The following is a 19,138-nucleotide window of genomic DNA, read 5'->3' as shown; positions in this document are numbered from 1 at the left end:
GAGGGAGAGAGAGGGGGAGAGAGGGAGATAGAGAGAATCTTAAGCAGGTTCAATGCCCAGTACAGGGCCTGATGCAGGGCTCAGTCTTACAACTGTGAGATCATGACCTGAGCCGAAATCAAGAGTCGGACACTTAATCAGATGCTTAACTGACTGAACCACCCAGGCGCCTGGACAGAATGATAGAATAGACTTTTGAAGACTCAATTACAGTGTCAGCTAAGTGGCAGTATCTTGCAGGGCTGAGGCAAGATTCTCCAGAAGATTGTGTACTCTCTGAATCAGCATCCAATGCATGGTGCTATTTTTCCAATAGCCAGAAGCCATAGGTCCAGGAACTGAGGGATGTAAACTGAAATAGCACCACTCCCATTACCTTAGTCACCCACTAGCAAAATTTCTGATTCCTATTCCCACAACCTCATGCTTTGCTGGCCTGAAGGTCTTGAAACACAGAGGGAGAAAGGCTTCCACTAGGAGACACAATGATTCTATTGAACTGGAGGTTAAGACTGCCACTCAGCCACTTTGGTCTCTTCATGCCTCTGAATCAATAAGCAAATAAGGCTGGTTGGGGTGATTTACCCTGACTACCAAGGGCAAATTGGACTACTACTCCACAATGGAAGTAAGGAAGAATATACAGGAGATCCCTTAGGGCCTCTCCTAGTGTTACCATGCCTTGTGATCAAGGTTAGTGTAAAACTATAATGACCCAATTAATAGGCAGGATTATTAATGGCCCAGACCCTTCGGGAATAAAGGGTTAGGTTTACCCACCAGGTAAGGAACAAAAATTAGCTGAAGTGCTTGGTAAAGGCACAGGGACACAGAGGAGTAGTGGAAGAAGGTAACTATAAATACTAGCTACGACCACATGATCAGTTAAATGAAGACTATAATCGTCATGAATATTTCCTCCTTATTTTACTATGAATACATTTGTGTCTGTCTTTGTTTTCTTTCCTCCCTTACATTATTATCATGTAACATAAGATGTACCAATTTTTGTTATAGGATTTAAGTATGGCCAATTCTACATCGTAGTGTTTAAGTTACATGATTTCAAGGAGAAAAGTAAACATCACTCAAGGACTTCCCTCCTCCTCTAGGGAAGGAGTTAGTGCCTTTTTGGTCTTACAAAGGTTGTATCATGCTAGACAGAATCATGACCTTGTTACTGTCCTTATTTGGCATTTATTTATGGCTTAAAGATGTATATGGGTGCCAAATTGACAAGGGGTGGGCTTAGGATGGTTAATTTTATGTGTCAACCTGACTAATCATCGGGAGTCTATATTAAACATTATTTCTGGGTATGTCTGTAAAGAAATTTCCAGGTCAGAGCAGCATTTCCACTGAATCAGTGGCTTCCAAAGCATATTGTCCCCACCTTGTGTGTGGGCATCATCCAACCCACTGAGGGCCTGAATAGAAACAACAGAAAGCAGAGGAAGGAGGAATTCAACCCTTTTTCTTTGCCTTGCTGTCTGAGCTGGAACATCTCATCACATCTCCTGCTCTCAGACTGGGATTTTTATCATTGGCTCCCCTGTTCTCAGGCCTTCAGACTCACACCAAATTACACCATCAGCTTTTCTGGGTCTCCAGCTTGCAGATGGCCAATCATGGGACTTTTCAGCCTCCATAATAACATGACCTGACTTCACGTACTAACTTCATAGATATCTGCAGCGCACACTGACAAACCCATCATGTGTTTGTCCTTGCCTCACACACCAAAAAGGATGACAAAGAAACAAAAGGGCCAGAACTGCAGCAGGGGCTGTGGTATGCCCCATCACTGAGAAGCCCATTAGGGAGCCCACACCTCAGCAGAACTCCTCAGGAGTCAGGTTGTGAGTAAAAAGTGACCTCAAAAGAGCCTCCACAGGCCTCCCCAGCATTCTAGAAGGTTCACAGATGTTCTGCCAAGACTTCCATCAGCTGTGGTTCATGCCTTTGTCTGCATGGCCTATGTGGATGTGTGCAGGGTGCCAGGACACCAGGGCAGAACCATGTCTCTATGTACACAATAAGACACTCACACACAAAAACTCAAAGCACACACAACACTCAAGCACCAACCCCTATAAAAACCTCACAGTGAAGCTTTTAGCCCCGACACACATAGATACACACCCCCTCACGCCACAGACTCAGCTGTGCCTGTTCAGGCACACAGTCAGAGACAGGGACTGTAGCTCCCCAGCACACAATACAATCAACTGTACCCGCCTGATATTGAAGAGTCAGCCCAGTGTGCTCCAGTCACCGAAGTGCTACCAGCCAGGTTCTTAGGCTTGGGAGGTCAAGTGGAGTGGACAGATAGTGACTACAGAGTGAAAGTCCATGGTAGACACTATCCAGTGTGTAAGTGTTATGTGGCTCCACTGAGTCCAGATACACAGGGGATGTGTACCCCCACTGCATGTCCCAGCTACATGCCAGTCCCCTGTTCCTGCAGACAAAGCTCCCAGTGGTGCCAAAACCATCAGCCCTGGGGATCTGGCAGTCAGAACACCTCCCTCCAGACTGGGCCCTTGTGATGACCCTGAGGTAGCCCAGGAGTCCCTGTGCCTGACTGACCCACTGTCTATGTCCACACTGGGGAGAAGGACCCCTAATGCAGGTCAGAGTAGGGTTGCCAGAGAGGGCCTTCCTGCTCCAGCAGCAGAACAAGACTGTGGAGCAGCCTCCAAACCAGGTCTGCCTGACTTTGCCCACCTGGCCTTCCCAGGACTTGGAACAACCAGATACACTGAGCTTGTATGGGCAGAGGGGCCTTATGGTCACCCAGATGACACAGCACAAATCCCTATCTTAGACTCCAGGCTTCATGCAGTTACCCTTCACAGATGGGGAACTGAGAGGTGGGCCCAGACTGAATCCCCATCACTTCCCATCACCCAGGTCTCCTTCAGAACTTGGGTGGGCACCCTCACCCAGATGCTGCTATCACCCTCTAACCATGACCTCCAGGGAGGTGACAGCATCCTGGCCTAAACCAGCCCATTCCTCCAGCCACTCACAGCTGCTCAGTGCCCAAGTCGCAGCTTCTGCTCCTGCCACCAGCTAGGAGAGTGGTGCAAGGTGCCAGTGTGCACCTCCAGCTATGGGTTTTGCCTGTCCTCCATACTCTACAGCACTGGCCTGAGTCCTTGTCATTCATTCATTGTATTCATTCCTGGCCCCAGACTCAGAGCACATGTGGGGAAGGGAGAGCCACTCCTGCCAGGACTGAGGAAACATCGTGGAGAAAACTGTGAGGACTAACTGGGGACTTCAGTACAACCCCAGATGGCTCTAGAACCCCACCTCCCTGTGTTGCCTTCCCCTGACCCTGACCCAGGTGAAGCCCTGTCATCTCACCAGCATGGTGGCTACTGAATGGCTTGTGAAAGGCAAATCTGATAATGTCTGTGCCCCCAAACCTTCAGATCTCCCTACTGCTCTTAGGACAATCCCTCAGGAGCCTCTGTAACATGTACCCCGCTGCACTCTCCCTTTGGTTGCTGCAGCCCAGCCACATGGGTCCTCTTGAGAATAGGAGAGTAGGGGACAAGGAATCTGATCGGTTTCAAGGACAATCAGATGTCAAAGGTAGGGAATTCTCTCTAAACTGACTTACCAGGATTCTTGCTGCAACTAGACTAGGCAGGCTTAAGACAGGGCCCAAGCATGAGGCCTAGTTAAAAAGAGAGCTAAAGGGAGCCTGACCAAAGTTTGGTTAAGGAGTCTTCTTCAAGGAATCAATCACCCCAGAAAACGCCCTAGTTAAGCTGCCTCCTCTCCGTGGTGCTGATCCTACACAGCCCCCAGGGGGTCAGCATGCGTTTCTCCTCCAAAGTCTGGGCATTCTATCCATAGTCAGTTGGATTTGTCTGCTCAAGTTGGCCACACAAGCCTTCTTTCTGGTTGTCTTCTTCATGAATCTACCTACTTTTGCATTTCGCTATACAGCAGCCTCTTCCCAGTTTTTGGCAGCACTGAATACTCTCCCACTGAGATGAAGAAGACATGATGCTAGTTCTCCATGGCGGGAATCCCCTGCCCCCATGAGTCCAGCAGGATATTCAATCCAAACTTTGTTTTGTATATTTTTGTGGCTTATGAAGAGTGTAATTGTGGATTCCAGGACTTTTATTCTCAATGTTGGATTGAGGCATTGGGCCAGGTTTTCTTCGACATGTTGACGACGCTGGTGGAGGCAGATAAGGGGGTAGGGGGGTGGGGGTGGGAACAGAGCTCTCCCACGAAGGTGTTGGGGTTGGGGAGGGCGAGGGACTCACCGCCATCCTTCCTCCAGCGCGCAGACCCTTCCTGCACCGCCGCTGCTGGAGCTCCCAGACCCCGGGTCAGAGAGGGAGAGAGGGGTCTCGCTTGACAGGTAACCCGGACAAACGCCCCATGAGTGGAAGACAAGGAGACTGAGGCCTGAAGGTGACAAAAATGCCCCAAGGTCACGCCGCTAGTATTGGTGGAGCTCGGGACTCAGTGACTCAAGCGCTTTTGGGGAGAGCAAAGAGGAGCAAACACTTTACGACAGCAGCAACCACACGGCATCCCAACAGGCGCATGCGCTGGACCACACCCACACCCTCGCTGAGTTAGCCCAGTGGGGCGGGGCCTCGGTCCGCGCCGACTCAGGGCGGGCAGGGTGGGCTTCTTCGAAATCTCGCGATTTCGAGGCTGTGGTGTTATGCCTCAGGTCGCGTGGGCCAAATGGCAGGATAAGGGGCGGGGACAATGAGGGACCCTCCTAAGAACCTCTGCGTAAGAGCGGAGCGAGCCTCGTACGGGAGGGCGCAGGAGGTGGGCCGCACCGCCTCAACTGTCGTAAAAGGGGGCGGGACGCGCCGCGTTCGAGATGGTCGTAAAATGGGCGGGATGCGTCTCACTCGGGCCTGACGCAGAAGAGGCGCCGGTTGCTCCGGCCGGCGGCTGGCTGGGCGCGACCACTATGGAGCGCTACGGTGGCGCCTTCGAAGAGGCGGTAGATGGGGCCCGGCAGCAGGAGCGGCACTACCAGCTGCTATCTGCACTACAGAGCCTAGTTAAAGAGCTTCCCAGGTGCGCGGCCGCGGGGTGGGGCGGAGCGGGCGGCTGAGGCGGCGCTGGGTCCCGCCCGCGCTCACCGCGTCCCTCTGCCCGCAGCTCTTTCCAGCAGCGCCTGTCCTACACCACGCTCAGCGACCTGGCCCTGGCGCTTCTTGACGGCACCGTGTTCGAGATCGTGCAGGGGCTGCTGGAGATCCAGCACCTCACCGAGAAGAGCCTGTACAATCAGCGCCTGCGGCTACAGAATGAGCACCGAGGTGCGCGGGGGAGGCGGGACGACGCACGCTTCTCCTCCGGGAGTTTAGCTCTCGGTGTCTGTGTAGGCCGAGTCCTTCCCTGGGTGTCGCTCGGATGAAGACCCTAAAATTGACCAGGTCAAGCGCGCGGAGACCGCTAGCCCTTTTTTGGTGACAAAAAGGTCAAGGCAGTTTAATTTTGTCAGTTGCACGGCCCCGCATCAACATAACATCGACACTCCCTGCCCAGACTTAGCCTTGTCTCCACCCTCGTCCACGCAAGATGGCCCAAGGCCTTCCTGTGTGGTCAGTCCGTGGGCGGATCCTGGTGGTGGCGGTCAGCGGTAGCGGCTGACTACCCTCGGTGATGCTCCAAAGTGTTGACAGTTCTTCCGTGCTTTAGGGTCAGTTCCCCTTCCAGCAGCGCAGAGCCCCACACCACCCCTGCCCCCTCACCCGCACTATGCCCTGTGTCTCCCTTTGGAACCAAAAACTTCTTCACTCGAGCCACACCCTCAGCCCTTGGCTCCTCCCAGGCGTACCCACTCGGGGGTCTCCGGAGCCCCTTCCTGCAAGGTATGCTGGGCAGCTCTCCCTGCCCCCATGAGATTTCCTACCTTTGTTACTGTATTTTTACCAAACTTACTTATTTAAAAAAAAAAAAAAGGTTAAAATATTTAGTAAAGTTGGAAGAATAATGTATACCTGTATCCCCTCCAGGTAGATTCAATAATTAACATTTTGCCGAAGTTCTTAATACCTCTAAATATATATGCAACACCATAGGGTTTCACCCTGGATCTTCAGCATTCCTCTAGACTGGGGTTTTCTAACACAGCACTGTTATTTGTGGCTGAACAAGTCTTAATGGTGAGACAGTGTCTTGTGCATTGCAGGATGTTTAGCGGCATCCGTGGCTTTTACCCATTAGATGACAGTGGCATATTCCTCCAGTGACAGCCAAAAATGTCTCCAGACATCATTGGGGGTCAACTTTGGCCCAGGATTGGGAACCAGTGCCCTAGAACAAGAACACTCCAACGTGACCAGGGACAGCATCCTGAGAATTTAATCAGTCCAGGGTGTCTTCTGACCTTCAGTCCACAGTCACATTACCCAACTTGTCACAAACTGTCTCTGTAAGGACAGTGTAGGTTTATGCATTGCATTTGGTTACTTTGGTCTCTGCTCCTGGAATAGTCTCAAAACATTTACTATGGCATTGACTTTTTGAAGAGAATGTCCCCATGCTGGGTCTGTCAGATTGCTTCCTCATGCTGTCATTTAACCATTTCTCCACCCTGTTTCCTGTAAACTGGACAGCAGTTGCAGACCCAATGATATGCAACTTAAACGTTTATGGCAGAAATTAGCATTTCTCTCAGAAATCGACATTGGATTTTGTTGAATCCCTTTTTCTATATCTATTGACATGATCATGCGGCTTTTTGGTTACTATGGTGAATTACACTGATGTTTTTAATTCCTGGGATAAATCCTAGTTGGTCAGGATGTACTATCCTTTTTGTCTATGTTGGATTTGATTTGCTAAAATCTTGTTAAGAATTTTTGCTTCTGTGTTCATAATGAACATTGATCTGTAGTTTTTTATAATGCCTTTGCATGGGGTATTAGGGTAAGGCTGGCTTCATAGGATGAGTTGGGAAGCGTTCTCTTCAGGTTTTTAAGTTTTTATAGAATTGGTGTTACATTTTCCCTGCTGTTGGAGTGGTTGTCTTTGTAAACATTTCCATTGAGGCGTAAAATGCATACAGTCAAAAACCCAAAGTACATAGCTCATTATTCTTTATAATGCTCAAATTGGGCCACATACAGTCAGTGGGAGAGCTCTTGGGCTGGCTCCTGTGTTCTTTTGATGTGTCCCCATCATTCTTGGAGCACTTCCTTGCTTTCTGGTACAGGAAGGTGTTTAGGCTCATCTTTTCTTGTCTTTCCCTGCCTCAGTCTGTTTCCAGCTTCAGCAGCCTCCCATCAGAATGGACCTTTCCCTTTGGCCACCAAAAAGCTTTCCCATTCCTCCTGTCTGTGGTTGAGTCTCTACAAAATGCAGGCAGTGATGGTCACTTACTCTTGCTGTCGATAAGTAGTTCTCATTCTCATGTGGGTGACCTTTGTTTATCCACAGAGATTACTAGTTCAGGGAGTGAATAAAGCACTCCGAATAATAAAGGGGGGGGGGGGGCAGGGAGGGCAGCAGTTTCTCCAGAGTCCTGGTTTCTTTTAGTGAAGATTTTTTGATAATCCTCTAGACACCTTGCTACTTGTGCTTCAGAAGTTTTGGACAGGTTTTGATGCCACCAGCAATGGGTTAGCACCCTGTGACTTTCTGCTTTTCCTTCCCTCTGACTCAGCAGGTGGTGGTGATTGGCTGCCATTGCTTTCCTTGGTCACTGCTAAAGCCAGGCAGTGGCCACAGCTCTCGTCTCACCCAGTGGAAGCTGGATGTTGTCCTGAGATTTGCAGCAATGTTTGATAAACAAAATGAAGGAGATAACGTGTTCCTGCATTTATCTATTTATTTCCTCCCATCCTGCCTCCACGTGGTGTAAACATTAACCAGGGAGCATCTTCCTTGTCCTTGTGTGTATGCAGGTGTCTCAAGGGTGGTTCTTGGTTTCACACTCATTTAATGTGATAAATGCCATTGTTGAGGTGTACACAGAATGCCAAGAAACAGGAGATTGGTAAGGTTCGGGGCACAGCAGGTGCCAAACCGCTGGCTAAGAGGTATCTGCCTGAGACCTAGTGTTGGGTTTGTTTCCTTATGGCCGAGGACCCCTCCTTACAGGAGAGATCTAGCCATTTGACATGGGTCTAGGATCTATGCTGTATAGTTTTGTATATTCTGTTTTGTGATTGGTTTCTTTCCATCCCATGATACCTTTCTCCTCAGTCCAGTCCTATCAGACTAGACAACTTTGCTTATGTTTATGGTATGATTTAGTGGCAACTGTAGGAGCTTTCCTCAGTGGCCTTGGTGAACTCCTCTCCAAGTAACATAGACACCCCCCGCCCCCAGCAGAGGACCTCTAATGGCTCATCTCGTCCTTGGGCCCATCCTACTCCCTCTAGGAGTGGTGGATGGGGTGGGGCAGGTCTGCCCACCCTGAAGGGCAGCTCTGAGGGAGGGACACAACCATGCCTCTGGAAGCAGAGACCATGCCATGCTTTGGCACAATGACTCCTCATCCTCCTTTTCCCAGACCTTTGCCTGGGTGGTCTCCTGGACATCTCTGTATATATCACATGGGTGATGGGCAGCTCACACCCAGGAATGCTGGCCTGTGGCCATCTGAACCTAGAAGCCTCCAGACCGCAGTCTCCCACTCCTGTTGGTCTTCTGACCCCGGGCTATAGCCCTGGCCCCACCCCTACGCCAGCCTGCCCTCGCTCACCCTCCTCTGTTGCATTCTTGCACCGAGTCCCCTCGATCCTCACTGCTAGAGAATGGCCCTGCCCTGGTTGAGGGAAAGACTGAGTGGGCTAGGGGATTGGGCATCCCCCAGAACTCCATCCAGCTGCTAGTGCAGGGCTTCGGGCAGGCTGGGTCATCAGGCAGGGCTTCATGTCTGCGCCTTGTCCTGGCTGCCCCATGGTGGGACAGCCAGGGCAGGTGCTGAGGCAAGAGGTGTTCCCTGACCCCCTTCCATCTCACCTCCCACCACCTACCTGACTTCTCTGGTCTCATCTCCTCCTAGTGCTCAGGCAGGCACTGCGGCAAAAGCACCAGGAAGCCCAGCAGGCCTGCCGACCCCACAACTTGCCCGTGCTCCAGGCAACTCAGCAGCGTGAGCTGGAGGTAGGAGTGTGGGCAGGGTGACTGGGCCATGGTGGAGGGGGCCCAGGGTGGAATGGGAGCTGCTGTCTCCTCTGGGCCTCAGCTTGGGTGGTCCACTAGAGACCTGATGAGCCCCCAGTATGGCTCTTCACTGTGGGGGTTGGGATGTGGCAGAACTGGGTAAAAGCATATGATTCCCTGCTCCCTGGGGCTGCAGCTGCTCGTGGCCCGGGCCTGTGCAGGGCAGGTGCTGAGTGGGAGGCTGTTGTGCCCCAAGGCTTTAGAGGTGCAAGGGCAATGGTGGGATTATAAGGCCTGTCCTGTTCCCAGATTGCTCAGGACAACCAAGAGACCCATATGTAACCGAGAAGCCATGGGTGGTAGGAGTGCATGGAGGGATTTGTGCAGGGTCCCAGACGGCCCCGAGCCAGGGCATACAGGGAAGAGGTGCTGAGCTGGGGTTGGCTGGCAGTCCCAATGGGGAGGGAACATATGCAAAGGCACAGAGGTGGTTGGCAAGTTGATAGTAAGCAGAGGTGGATCTGGCATCTGGCCAGCTCATGGTGGTCCTGAACGGTCATTGCTGGGCAAAGTCTGGCACAGCAAAGGAGGGACACCTGGCCGGAGGTCCTGGAAGGGAGAACATTTGGGGTGGGGCAGCCGAACTTTTCTCCAGGGTTCAGTGTGGCCGAGGAGGGAGCAACCTGGTGCAATAAGGGCACCATCAGTGGCCTTGGAATGATTGGGAAGGTGGCGGGGGGGGGGAGGACTAAAGGAAGTGGCAAGCCACCAGTGTATGTTTGAGGCATTGATGGGCAGGGGGCTAAGCCCCTGAGCTGCCCTCACCGTGCAGGCAGTGGAACACCGGATTCGTGAGGAGCAGCGGGCAATGGACCAGAAGATTGTCCTAGAGCTAGACCGGAAGGTGGCAGACCAGCAGAGCACACTGGAGAAGGCAGGGGTTGCTGGCTTCTATGTGACCACCAACCCACAGGTCAGTGCCTCAGGTCTGCCCTGGTGCAGCCCAGGGGATGCTGGTTCCCAAAGGTCCAATTCCCTCTGGGGTTTTATCATTGGTCACTGGGGAGCCAGGCCCAGGGTGTGTAAACGGAGGGGAGGAGGGAGAAATTAGTAAGGCAAGTCCCACTGCCTCTGCCTCCCCTTCCCCAGGCCTGCTACTCACAGGACCCTCATCTCCTCCCTACATACATCTCCGTGTGCACCAAGCCTGGACAACTGCAGCCTTGTTGGGGGTGGCATCCCCACTTTTTCCCCTTTCTGGCAAGCCATGGGCAGGATTCACTGGAAGTCAGTCCCATGGGTTCATTGCTTGGCACTCTTAGGCCCTGGTAGCTGCCTGTGGGCTTTTGGGAAAAGGAGGCTTCTGCCTGGGGCTCTTGCCAGTGCAGGAGAGTCTAGGTGTCATGGTGGCCTCACAGCAGCCCTTCTGCATCTCAGGAGCTGACACTGCAGATGAACCTATTGGAACTCATCCGGAAGCTGCAGCAGAGGGGCTGCCAGGCGGGGAAGACAGCTCTATGACCAGATGGGGTCCCTGCCAGTTACCTGCTGCCCATCATAGCTGAGAAGACAGCCCTGTTCCTCAGTTGCTACAGGCAGCAGAAAGCTGAATGGAACCTGGCCACCACCTTCCCAGCTACCTGCAGGAGGAGTCAACCCTCTGAGGAGAGGCCAGATGGGACTCTGGCTGTACCTGCCATCCACCTTTGCTTTTGTCCAAAGCTAGGATGGTATGGTAAAGGGAAGAGTGGGCCTATCCTGCTAATCGGATGCCTCAGAGCTGAGCACAGTAGGGCTGGAGGTCCTAGCACCTTCTCACTCCACTGGGCGCACCCAGTCTCTGCCATGCTTCAGGCTTCATGCTTGTTCTGGTCTCAGCCCTTCCCTTGGCAGATGCAGCCCAAGTCAATGGGAGAGGCTCCAAGGCCCAAGCCCTCTGAGGCCCAGAGAAATAAAGGTGCCACAGTGTGGCCTGCACGTGGCTTATATGACAGCTCTGTGGTATCTGCCATGACTGGGGCCCTCACCTGGTAGCTCCATGGCCTATGGAGGAGCCAGCAGATGCCCCCACTCCCCATGTCACAGAGGTTCCTCCCAGGGGCACCCCCTCTGGAGCTCCCTCCTGGAGCTGCAGGCCCAGCCATACCACTTTCCCCCAGGGCACTAAGACTACATCTAGTCTGCTCTGGGGCTGAGGACTAGAGGGAGGAGGCAGCTTTGAGTCAGCTCTGGTCACAATACTAGGAGCCTGATGGGTCATTAGGACAACTGGGGCGAAGGGCACCGAGCAGCAAGTGTCGGGGGGGGGGGGGGGGGGTGGGAAGTCCAGGGTGGGGAAGCAGCAAGCCCACCCCAGGAGCATCCCTGTCTGCATTGGTCTGTGCTCAGGGGCGCTGCTGTCTGTCATCTTGGGGTGGGAGTGTCTAGCACCCTACATAGCCAAATCTGTGATACAGCCTGAAGGAAGGATTGGTGGGTCCACTCCACCCATGGTGGGCCTCACTCCCAGGGACACATGGTGCCAGAGAGGCAGAGCCATCAGAACCATTCTGTCTTTGATGCTGACCCCACAGGAGGACTTGAGGGGGGAAAAGCATTGCAAGAAAGTTGAGGGCTGCAGGAATAGTGGTTTATTGACCAGGCCAGCTTCCCCACTGGTGACTACCCGAGGGGCTCGGTATGGGCTGGATGAACTCTGTCAGAAGGTGGTCCTTTGGGTCCAAGGTCATGGGGTTGTGCCCACTTACTGAAGGGCAGTCCCTGACAGTTCCCAGTGGCTCTGGCAAGCATCAGACATGGTCTAGGTGCCCATGTCCTGGGCAGAGGCCAGAGGGGCACCGAGGCCCGACTTCCAGTGGATCTCATAGTCTTGGGCATAAAAAGGTGAATCCACGTGAAGTTTTGGTTGGGCTATAAATGTGGCATTGGCCTGGGAGGCCACAGCCCAGGCAAGGGAGCATCTGAAGGCCAAGTCTGAAGGTGGGTGGTGGTGCCCCACGAGCACTAGGCTGGACGGTGAAAGAGGCTGCCTGTGCGGAGCCTCCGCTTGAGCTCCTGCCACAGCAGCTGCCTCTCCCGCCAGGCACCCTTCATGACACCACTGTTCTCCAGGGCGCGGCGGGACAGGTAGGGCAGCACTTCCATCACAGGGCCATAGGGTACATACTTGTACACGGGAAAGCCCGCCTGACCTGTACACACAGGCAGAAGCAGTGAGTCCCAGTCCTAGACTTCCCCACCCCTGCTCCCCTGGGAGACTCAGCTCACCTAGTGGGAAGCTGATCTGATCACACATGCCCAGTAGCTGTCCAAAGTACACCTGACGGTCAGCAGGGTGCAGGCCCAGCTCCTCCATCCTGTAGACAGACAAGATGGCAGGTGAGCCCCCAGGGCAACTTGAGCTAGCTCTGAACCCTCCACTTCCACTCCCAGATCTTCATACACTTTAGCTTCCATCCCCTGCAGGGTGGGGCATAGGTTTAGGCTCTGTGCTGCCCAGACCAAGCATCTGCCCTGCAAGTCCCACCTCAGGTCATGGCCACCAAGTTCCCTCCTCTCCCAGCCAGCCTCCCCCTCCCACTATGCTTGCTCCCCATGGCCCCTTCCCTCTCCCCTCTCGTCTGCCCTAACCTAGTGAGGCAGGCCTGCCCCAAAGCCTGGCCTGGGTAAGCCATCAAAAGACCCTCCTCCAACCCCTTTTTGAGCCCCTCTCCTTCAGTGCCACATCCCCTCCGTCCCACCCGGTCTCTTGTCCTCCCCTTACTGGCTGCTCTGTCCCATACAGCAGCACCAGCCACTGGTGCCCGCTGAGTCTCTGAAAGTCAACTGGTCTAAACTGAGATGTGCTAGAAGTATCTAACACACATGGGATTTTGAAAAGAAAAAAGAATGTATTGTTTTTCTGAAATACTGAATATAGGTAATATTTTGGATATGTTGGCCTAATTGAAAGGTATTACTGAAATTAATGTCATCTCTTATGTGGCTAGTAGAACATTTAGAATAGATGTGGCTCACATTTCTCTTAGTGCTGCCCAACATCTGGCCCCCAACTGTGCCCAGCACCCTCTCCTGACTTCATACCTCCCTTGTATGGTCTTAGAAAAATTTCCAAGGTTTGCAATGTCTACTTACTGAGGATTCTTATATTTTTACCTCCAGCTTGCTGTATCCACATGTCCAGACTCAATTACCAGCGCTCTGGAATCTGCCCTCATCCTTCCACCTCCCTCCAAGGGCATGTTTAGCCTGGGTCCTCCTCACACGCACCCAGGCTGCAGGCCAGCAGTGTGCTTCCCTGTCTCCAGGGTCCCCCTCTTCTCACTGTCTCAGGCCCCTCACTCCTAGAGCATTGAGGACATCTCACCCCGGCCCTCCACATGAGGATCATCCTCCAGAGGTCCTCTCCCTCTTTCTGTCAGAGTGGCTCCAGTGTGGGGGCCACCTACTCTAAAGCAGGCCATGGTCTCTACCATGTGGCCCTGGTCTCCAGTTTAAGTATCTCTGTCCCTCACTGGAACATGAACCCTGTGAGAGCAGGGCTGCCACCACGTTGCTGCCCACCTGACTGGCAGTGGTGGGGACATTCACACGGTTCCTGCGGAAGTGGCTGCTGACCCCTCTCCACCCGCTAGGCCATGTGACTGCAGCTTCTCCCAGCAGGCAAGGTTCTCCACCTGGCTTCTGAGCTAGGCCTCCTGACTTCCTCTGGCCAAAAAGAGAGAGCAAATGTGATGTGGGCAAAGGCTTGCCCTCTCAGGGCTTCTGGAAGCCTGAGACCACCATGTGGCAAAGCCTGCACTGGCCTATAGGAAACTAGATGTGATGCAGTCCCTTTGCTGCCCCAGCCATGAATGAAGCCATTTAGGTCCAGTCAGGCCTTAGCTGACCACAGATACAAGTCAGATCTCAGGGCAGGGCCAGCAGAAGCAGTCCCCAGCTGAGCCCAGCGAACACTGCTGGCCCACAGAACATGCTGTTGTTCAGGCCTCTTGAGTTCTGGGTTGGCTTGCCACTCAGCCAAAGCTTACACAGGCTGTCTGAGCTCCCTGAGGTGGCATCAGACACCCACACTACTTCGTCAGGGAAGGTAAGCCCAAGCTGCCATGGGCTCCCCAGCTCCCAGTGCAGGAACACAGAACCATGTCCTGCAGGAGCCAAGCCTTCTCCATGATAGTATTTGTGGAGCGTGGCACAGGCCCTGGGGGCTATGAGAAAGGAGAGTGCACTCAGCTGGCACTTCAGACAAAGGAAGCCGCGTCCAGGGCAGGAGCCTCCCTGGCTAAGATGCCAAGAACAGGCTTATTCTCGGCAGGAAGATTCAGAAAGCAGAAGAGAGGAAGCCCTTCTGAGGGCAGGTTATATACCTTTAGAACTTTCACTCTTTTCTGTCTAGCTGGTGAGTGGCCTACCTGTGACCCCTACCTAAAATGGGAGTGGTCAGGCAAAGCCTGCTGAGCTCATAACTGAAACCTAAGTAGATGCCACTTGTACATCACTGACCCTGTGGGCCTGCCACTTGTGTAGGGGTGCAGGTTCCCAAGTGCCAGGCCAGGGGCACAGGGAGGCTCTTTGTGTACATCATCTAGTGGATGATCAAGTTTCCATCACGGAGTAACAGAATATTTTTTAAGTCTAAGGGAAAACCAGGTTTTAAGATTTGCAACTTAAACCATCTGTTTTAAAAGTCAAACCAGAATTTTTTTTTTTTCACCAAGCACAAAAGGTACCCCTGACTCTCTGACATCCAGTCACAAGGCTGGGGCATCCAAGGCAGTAAATGAGCAGCTGGGAAGTCCCCAGGGATGGAGGGAAGAAGGTGGAGCAGTCCTGTCCAGCTAGGACTTCACTCAGCCCCTCACCAATCCCACAGAAACAGCCAGACCCTGATCCTGGCAGGGACTCTCAGGAGGGAGACTTACCACAGTCTTACTCAGCCTGGGTGGCACTGGTGGCCTCAGCACTCACATCCCCACCCTGATAGCTGCAACTGCTGTGCATTAGAAATCATGGTTTTCACTAACGGGAAAACATGCTCAGCATCACTCATCATCAGGGAAATATAAATCAAAACCACAATGAGGCACCACCTCACACCTGTCAGAATGGCTAAAATTAACAACTCAGAAAACAACAGATGTTGGTGAGGATGTGGAGAAAGGGGAACCCTCTTGCACTGCCAGTGGGAATGCAAAGTGGTGCAGCCACTCTGGAAGACAGTATGCAGGTGCCTCAAAAAATTAAAAATAGAACTACCCTAGGGATGCCTGGGTGACTCAGTAGGTTGAGCATCTGACTCTTGACTTCAGCTGAGGTCACAATCTCAGAGTTCGTGGGATCGAGCCTGCTTGAGATTCTCTCTCCCTCTCTCCCCCCTCAATCTCAAACAAACATTTAAAAAATAGAGCTAGCTACCTACAATCCAGCAATTACACTACTATGTATTTATCCAAAGGATACAAAAATTCTGATTTGAAGGGGAACATGCACCCCAATGTTTATGGCAGCACTATCAACAATAGCCAAATTACTGAAAAAGCCCAAATGTCCAACTGACGAATGGATAAAGAAGATATGGTGTGTATGTATGTATGTATATTATATATATACACATACATACACACACAATGGAATATTACTTGGCGACCAAAAAGAATGAAATCTTGCCATTTGCAACAATGTGGATAGAACTAGGATATATTATGCTAAGCAAAATAAGTCAGAGAAAGACATATCATGATTTCACTCATAAGTGGGATTTAAGTAACAGATGAACATAGTGGAAGGTAAGAAAAAATAAGACAAAAACAGAGAGGAAAAACAGTCCATAAGAGACTCTTAAATACAGAGAACAAACTGAGGGTTGCTGGAGGGGAGTGGGTTGGGGGAATGGGCTAAATGGGTGATGGGCATTAAGGAGGACACTTGTGATGAGCACTGGGTGTCATATGTAAGTGATGAATCACTAAATTCTCCTGAAACAAGTATTATATGTTAAATAACTTGGATTTAAATAAAATTTTTAAAAAATAATAGTTTTCAGCTGCAATTTTAGGCTGTGAAAAAGCAGTGCCATCACAAGCAGAGAATAAGCACTGCTTCACCAAATGGGTGTAGAGTGACCAGAGTCAGCTTGTCAGGCAGCTGGCTGTGCCATGCCTTGGCTGTTCATTCACTGCTTCTTCTGGAAGCCCTGCTTGGCCACAATTTGGCTGCCCTGCTTTGCTCTTGGAAAAGGCGAGGGCCACCAAGGCCACTGCCACCGTGCTTCCAGTAGGGCCTCAAGCCCAGGAAGGTGGAGACTGGGGAGCAGGAGGAGTGGCTAGGACCCCTCATGTGGTGCTCCTTGGGTTAAGATAGAAAACACAAAAACATGGTGATAACACTGGAATATTTAAGAATTTACTTCATGGGGCACCTGGGTGACTTGGTTGAGTATCCGACTTTGGCTCAGGTCATGATCTCTGTGGTTCACAAGTTCGAGCCCCGTGTCCGGCTCTGTGCTGACACCTCAGAACCTGGAGCCTGATTCAGAGTCTGTGTGTCTCCCTCTTTCTATGCCCCTCCCCCCTCTCATGCTCTCTCTGTCTCTCTCAAAAATTTAAAAACATTTAAAAAAAATTTTTTTAATTTACTTCACCTTATTCCTATATCAGACTTGCATGGATTCTACCAAAGTTTTGCCCCACAAGACACACACTTAAAGAGAAAACAGACTATATTAAGTTCTAAATGCAGTTTAAAATGTTAAGAGTAACTATTTATAAATAAGATGATATGCTGAAGTCATAAAGTAACTATTTATAAATAAGATGATATGCTGAAATTTCAATAAGTCAGGTATTAATTTTTAAAAACCCAAGTCACTGCAAATAGCCTTTTTGCTACTGCAGTGCCAATGGCCAGCTGGACCTGGGGAGACAGGAAGCTTGCAGGACACTAAAGGTGCCACTCTAGCTCATCCCACAGACATCACCCCTAAATGCCACCACTCTGCATAGCTTCCACACCACCCATCCCAAGCCTTCCCTCACTAAGGAACACCAGACAGCTGAAGAGGGTGCCTACCTGCGCAGCGTGAAGCGAACTGTGTCCTCATTGTGAGAGGCCACCATCACTTTGGCCTTGGCATTGTGCTTCAGCTCCTCCAGGACATAATTGAGGCACCTGAAGGGAGTGCCACGTAAGCCCCAGCCTGTAGAGGCCACAAGCAGGCCCATGGCTGTCCAGCAAGCCCACTCCAAGTGTGGCCATGGTAATGGGACCAAGGCTGTACTTGTCATTCCTCAACACCTCGTAGGTAAGAAAGAAAACCTGAGCAGTACCTGGGGCTAGACATTCAAAAGGAGACTACCTGGGACACAGTGCACTCAGGACAGATGGAGCTTTCCTTCCAGAAGGGGTCCATAAGGAAATTGAAGCCTCCCTGAGCATAGAGAGTGTGAGGGTTCTGCCATCTGGCAGCAATGGTGTGTGTCCTTATGACCATTTCCAGGAACATGTGACAACTATGTCTTTGCCCGTGAGTACAGGAGACAGGGGCAAAGTGTGCTATGAGTCACTACTGTAATGACCCGACAGCAAACCACCAAAAGCTCACAAAGATGGGCACTCTGCTGGCTGTTGGGTTAACACTGTGGGCCGGCATGCTGACACAGGAGGATCCAAATACGTGTTACATGGAAAAGCAAGGGCACAGGACTGAATGTACAATGCCAAAGCAGATGTGGGTATACCCATGGCACACTTGGATACTCCCAGAAAGCAGGGCACTGCCGGGGAGGGAGCGGGAGCCAAGGCACTCAGAGTCTATTTGCGACACACACACACACACACACACACACACACACACACACCTCACAAAGAAAAAGCATGGGATCTGCCTGTCCTTGCTGCAGGACAAGGTCAGCAAGACAAACACAGCAAAAGCAGATGTAGAAACAGTTGATCCTGGTGTGTAATTTGGAAAGCAAATGGGCTGCATGCGAGGCAGGAGGGCTGCTCAGGGATCTCTTGTCCTAAGTGTCAACAAGAGCTGGCTGGGGGACCTGGGCCAGTTTAGTTTTATTCAGTGGACTTTTCTGTACTAAAAATCCACCTTAAAAGTTTTTAGAAAGGGTAAAACAAAGCGAGGATTCAAAAAATAAATAAAAAGCAGAGAAGATAATCAGCTCTGGTCTCAGGACAGAAGTCTTGCCCCTACAGAGGCTTCTGACACACTAGGCTGCTCCACAGTCAGATAGGGGTCACGTCAGGTCAGTTCCACCACCCCTGCCCTGTTTTGTCATTCCTCTCCCCAGGAAGCCATGAGGCCCCCAGGGGCCAAGAAGGGCTGGCGCACCTGTGATACATGGCATGAGTGGCCTCGTACGTAGGGTTAATGGGGTCCTCATAGCCAATCTCCGCGGCACGGGCGCGTTCCTGGGCCATATATGCACCCCGCACCAGCTTGGCCCCAAAGCACCAGCCCTCACGGCGAGCCAGCTCCACATCCAGGGTGACGTTGTCATAGGCGTCCTGTGGGACCAGGGCCAAAAGTTGCTGCTGACCAGGATGGGGCCCCCTCCAGCCTGTGTCCCCTGAGGCCCAGGTGCTCAGGGAAGCAGGGAGACAAGTGTGAGTGAGGAAGGCCCTCCAACCTCCATCTCTAAGAAATGGTGACTCCTCAGTGTGGCCTGAGGACAACTTTGTTGGGGGACAGACTAGGTGCCAGCAGCCACGGTATTCTCCGGAGTCTTCTCAGGCTGACTCAGGGCCAAGGGATGTTGCCCCATCCACCCACCCACCCACCCACCCACTTTCCCCGGCCATAGAGCCTTGACACCCATCCCACACCATCTCCTCCAAATACCTGGCTGGTCCCAGCGCAGCCCAGCCCAGGTTTGTGCTCAGCGACCCCACCCTCAAGCACCCTGGGCTCCTGGAGGTACATGCAAGATTCTCAGCAAGTCTCTTTGTGGGAAGGGGACCAGAGATTTCATCTGATCCTCAGAGGGACCCAAACTAAAAAATGGCAGGAAAT

General features: G+C 52.0%; 2 protein-coding genes and 1 long non-coding RNA gene across 10 annotated transcripts in view; 1 reads left to right on the top strand and 2 right to left on the bottom strand.

The window, feature by feature from the left end:
- The window catches only part of LOC116738398, a 28,108-nt gene extending 23,530 nt beyond the window's left edge, over nucleotides 1–4,578 (bottom strand). Inside the window, exon 1 of one of the 2 annotated variants that reach the window (XR_004344289.1) lies at nucleotides 4,293–4,578. This is a non-coding gene — a long non-coding RNA (uncharacterized LOC116738398). The remainder of the gene's footprint in view (nucleotides 1–4,292) is intronic. The other variant, XR_004344290.1, reaches the window with a different exon arrangement.
- A 289-nt stretch (nucleotides 4,579–4,867) lies between these two features.
- Nucleotides 4,868–19,138, top strand: part of DGCR6L (DiGeorge syndrome critical region gene 6 like) — a 24,657-nt gene continuing 10,386 nt past the window's right edge. Inside the window, exons 1-5 of one of the 4 annotated variants that reach the window (XM_030336131.1) lie at nucleotides 4,884–5,073; nucleotides 5,158–5,318; nucleotides 9,017–9,117; nucleotides 9,950–10,090; nucleotides 10,555–11,110. In XM_030336131.1, coding sequence (XP_030191991.1) covers nucleotides 4,964–5,073; nucleotides 5,158–5,318; nucleotides 9,017–9,117; nucleotides 9,950–10,090; nucleotides 10,555–10,638 — 597 coding nt within the window. In that variant the 5' untranslated portion in view covers nucleotides 4,884–4,963 and the 3' untranslated portion in view covers nucleotides 10,639–11,110. Of the gene's footprint in view, nucleotides 5,074–5,157; nucleotides 5,319–7,669; nucleotides 7,810–9,016; nucleotides 9,118–9,949; nucleotides 10,091–10,554; nucleotides 11,111–19,138 lie in introns of those variants that run through there. The other 3 variants (XM_030336133.1, XM_030336134.1, XM_030336132.1) reach the window with 3 other exon arrangements.
- LOC115528195 (proline dehydrogenase 1, mitochondrial) overlaps nucleotides 11,725–19,138 on the bottom strand; it is a 23,580-nt gene continuing 16,166 nt past the window's right edge. For 3 of the 4 annotated variants that reach the window (XM_030336126.2, XM_032595313.1, XM_030336127.1), the window contains 3 exons: nucleotides 18,458–18,633; nucleotides 17,185–17,283; nucleotides 11,725–12,473 (listed from right to left, as the gene is read on the bottom strand). In XM_030336126.2, the coding sequence (XP_030191986.2) occupies nucleotides 11,918–12,473; nucleotides 17,185–17,283; nucleotides 18,458–18,633 (831 nt within the window). In that variant the 3' untranslated portion in view covers nucleotides 11,725–11,917. The remainder of the gene's footprint in view (nucleotides 12,474–17,184; nucleotides 17,284–18,457; nucleotides 18,634–19,138) is intronic. The other variant, XM_030336130.1, reaches the window with a different exon arrangement.

This window comes from Lynx canadensis, chromosome D3 (assembly GCF_007474595.2).
Source record: "Lynx canadensis isolate LIC74 chromosome D3, mLynCan4.pri.v2, whole genome shotgun sequence".
Classification (NCBI taxonomy): domain Eukaryota; kingdom Metazoa; phylum Chordata; class Mammalia; order Carnivora; family Felidae; genus Lynx; species Lynx canadensis.
The sequence above is the reverse complement of the archived record's forward strand: the minus strand, read 5'-3'. Positions and strand labels throughout refer to the sequence as shown.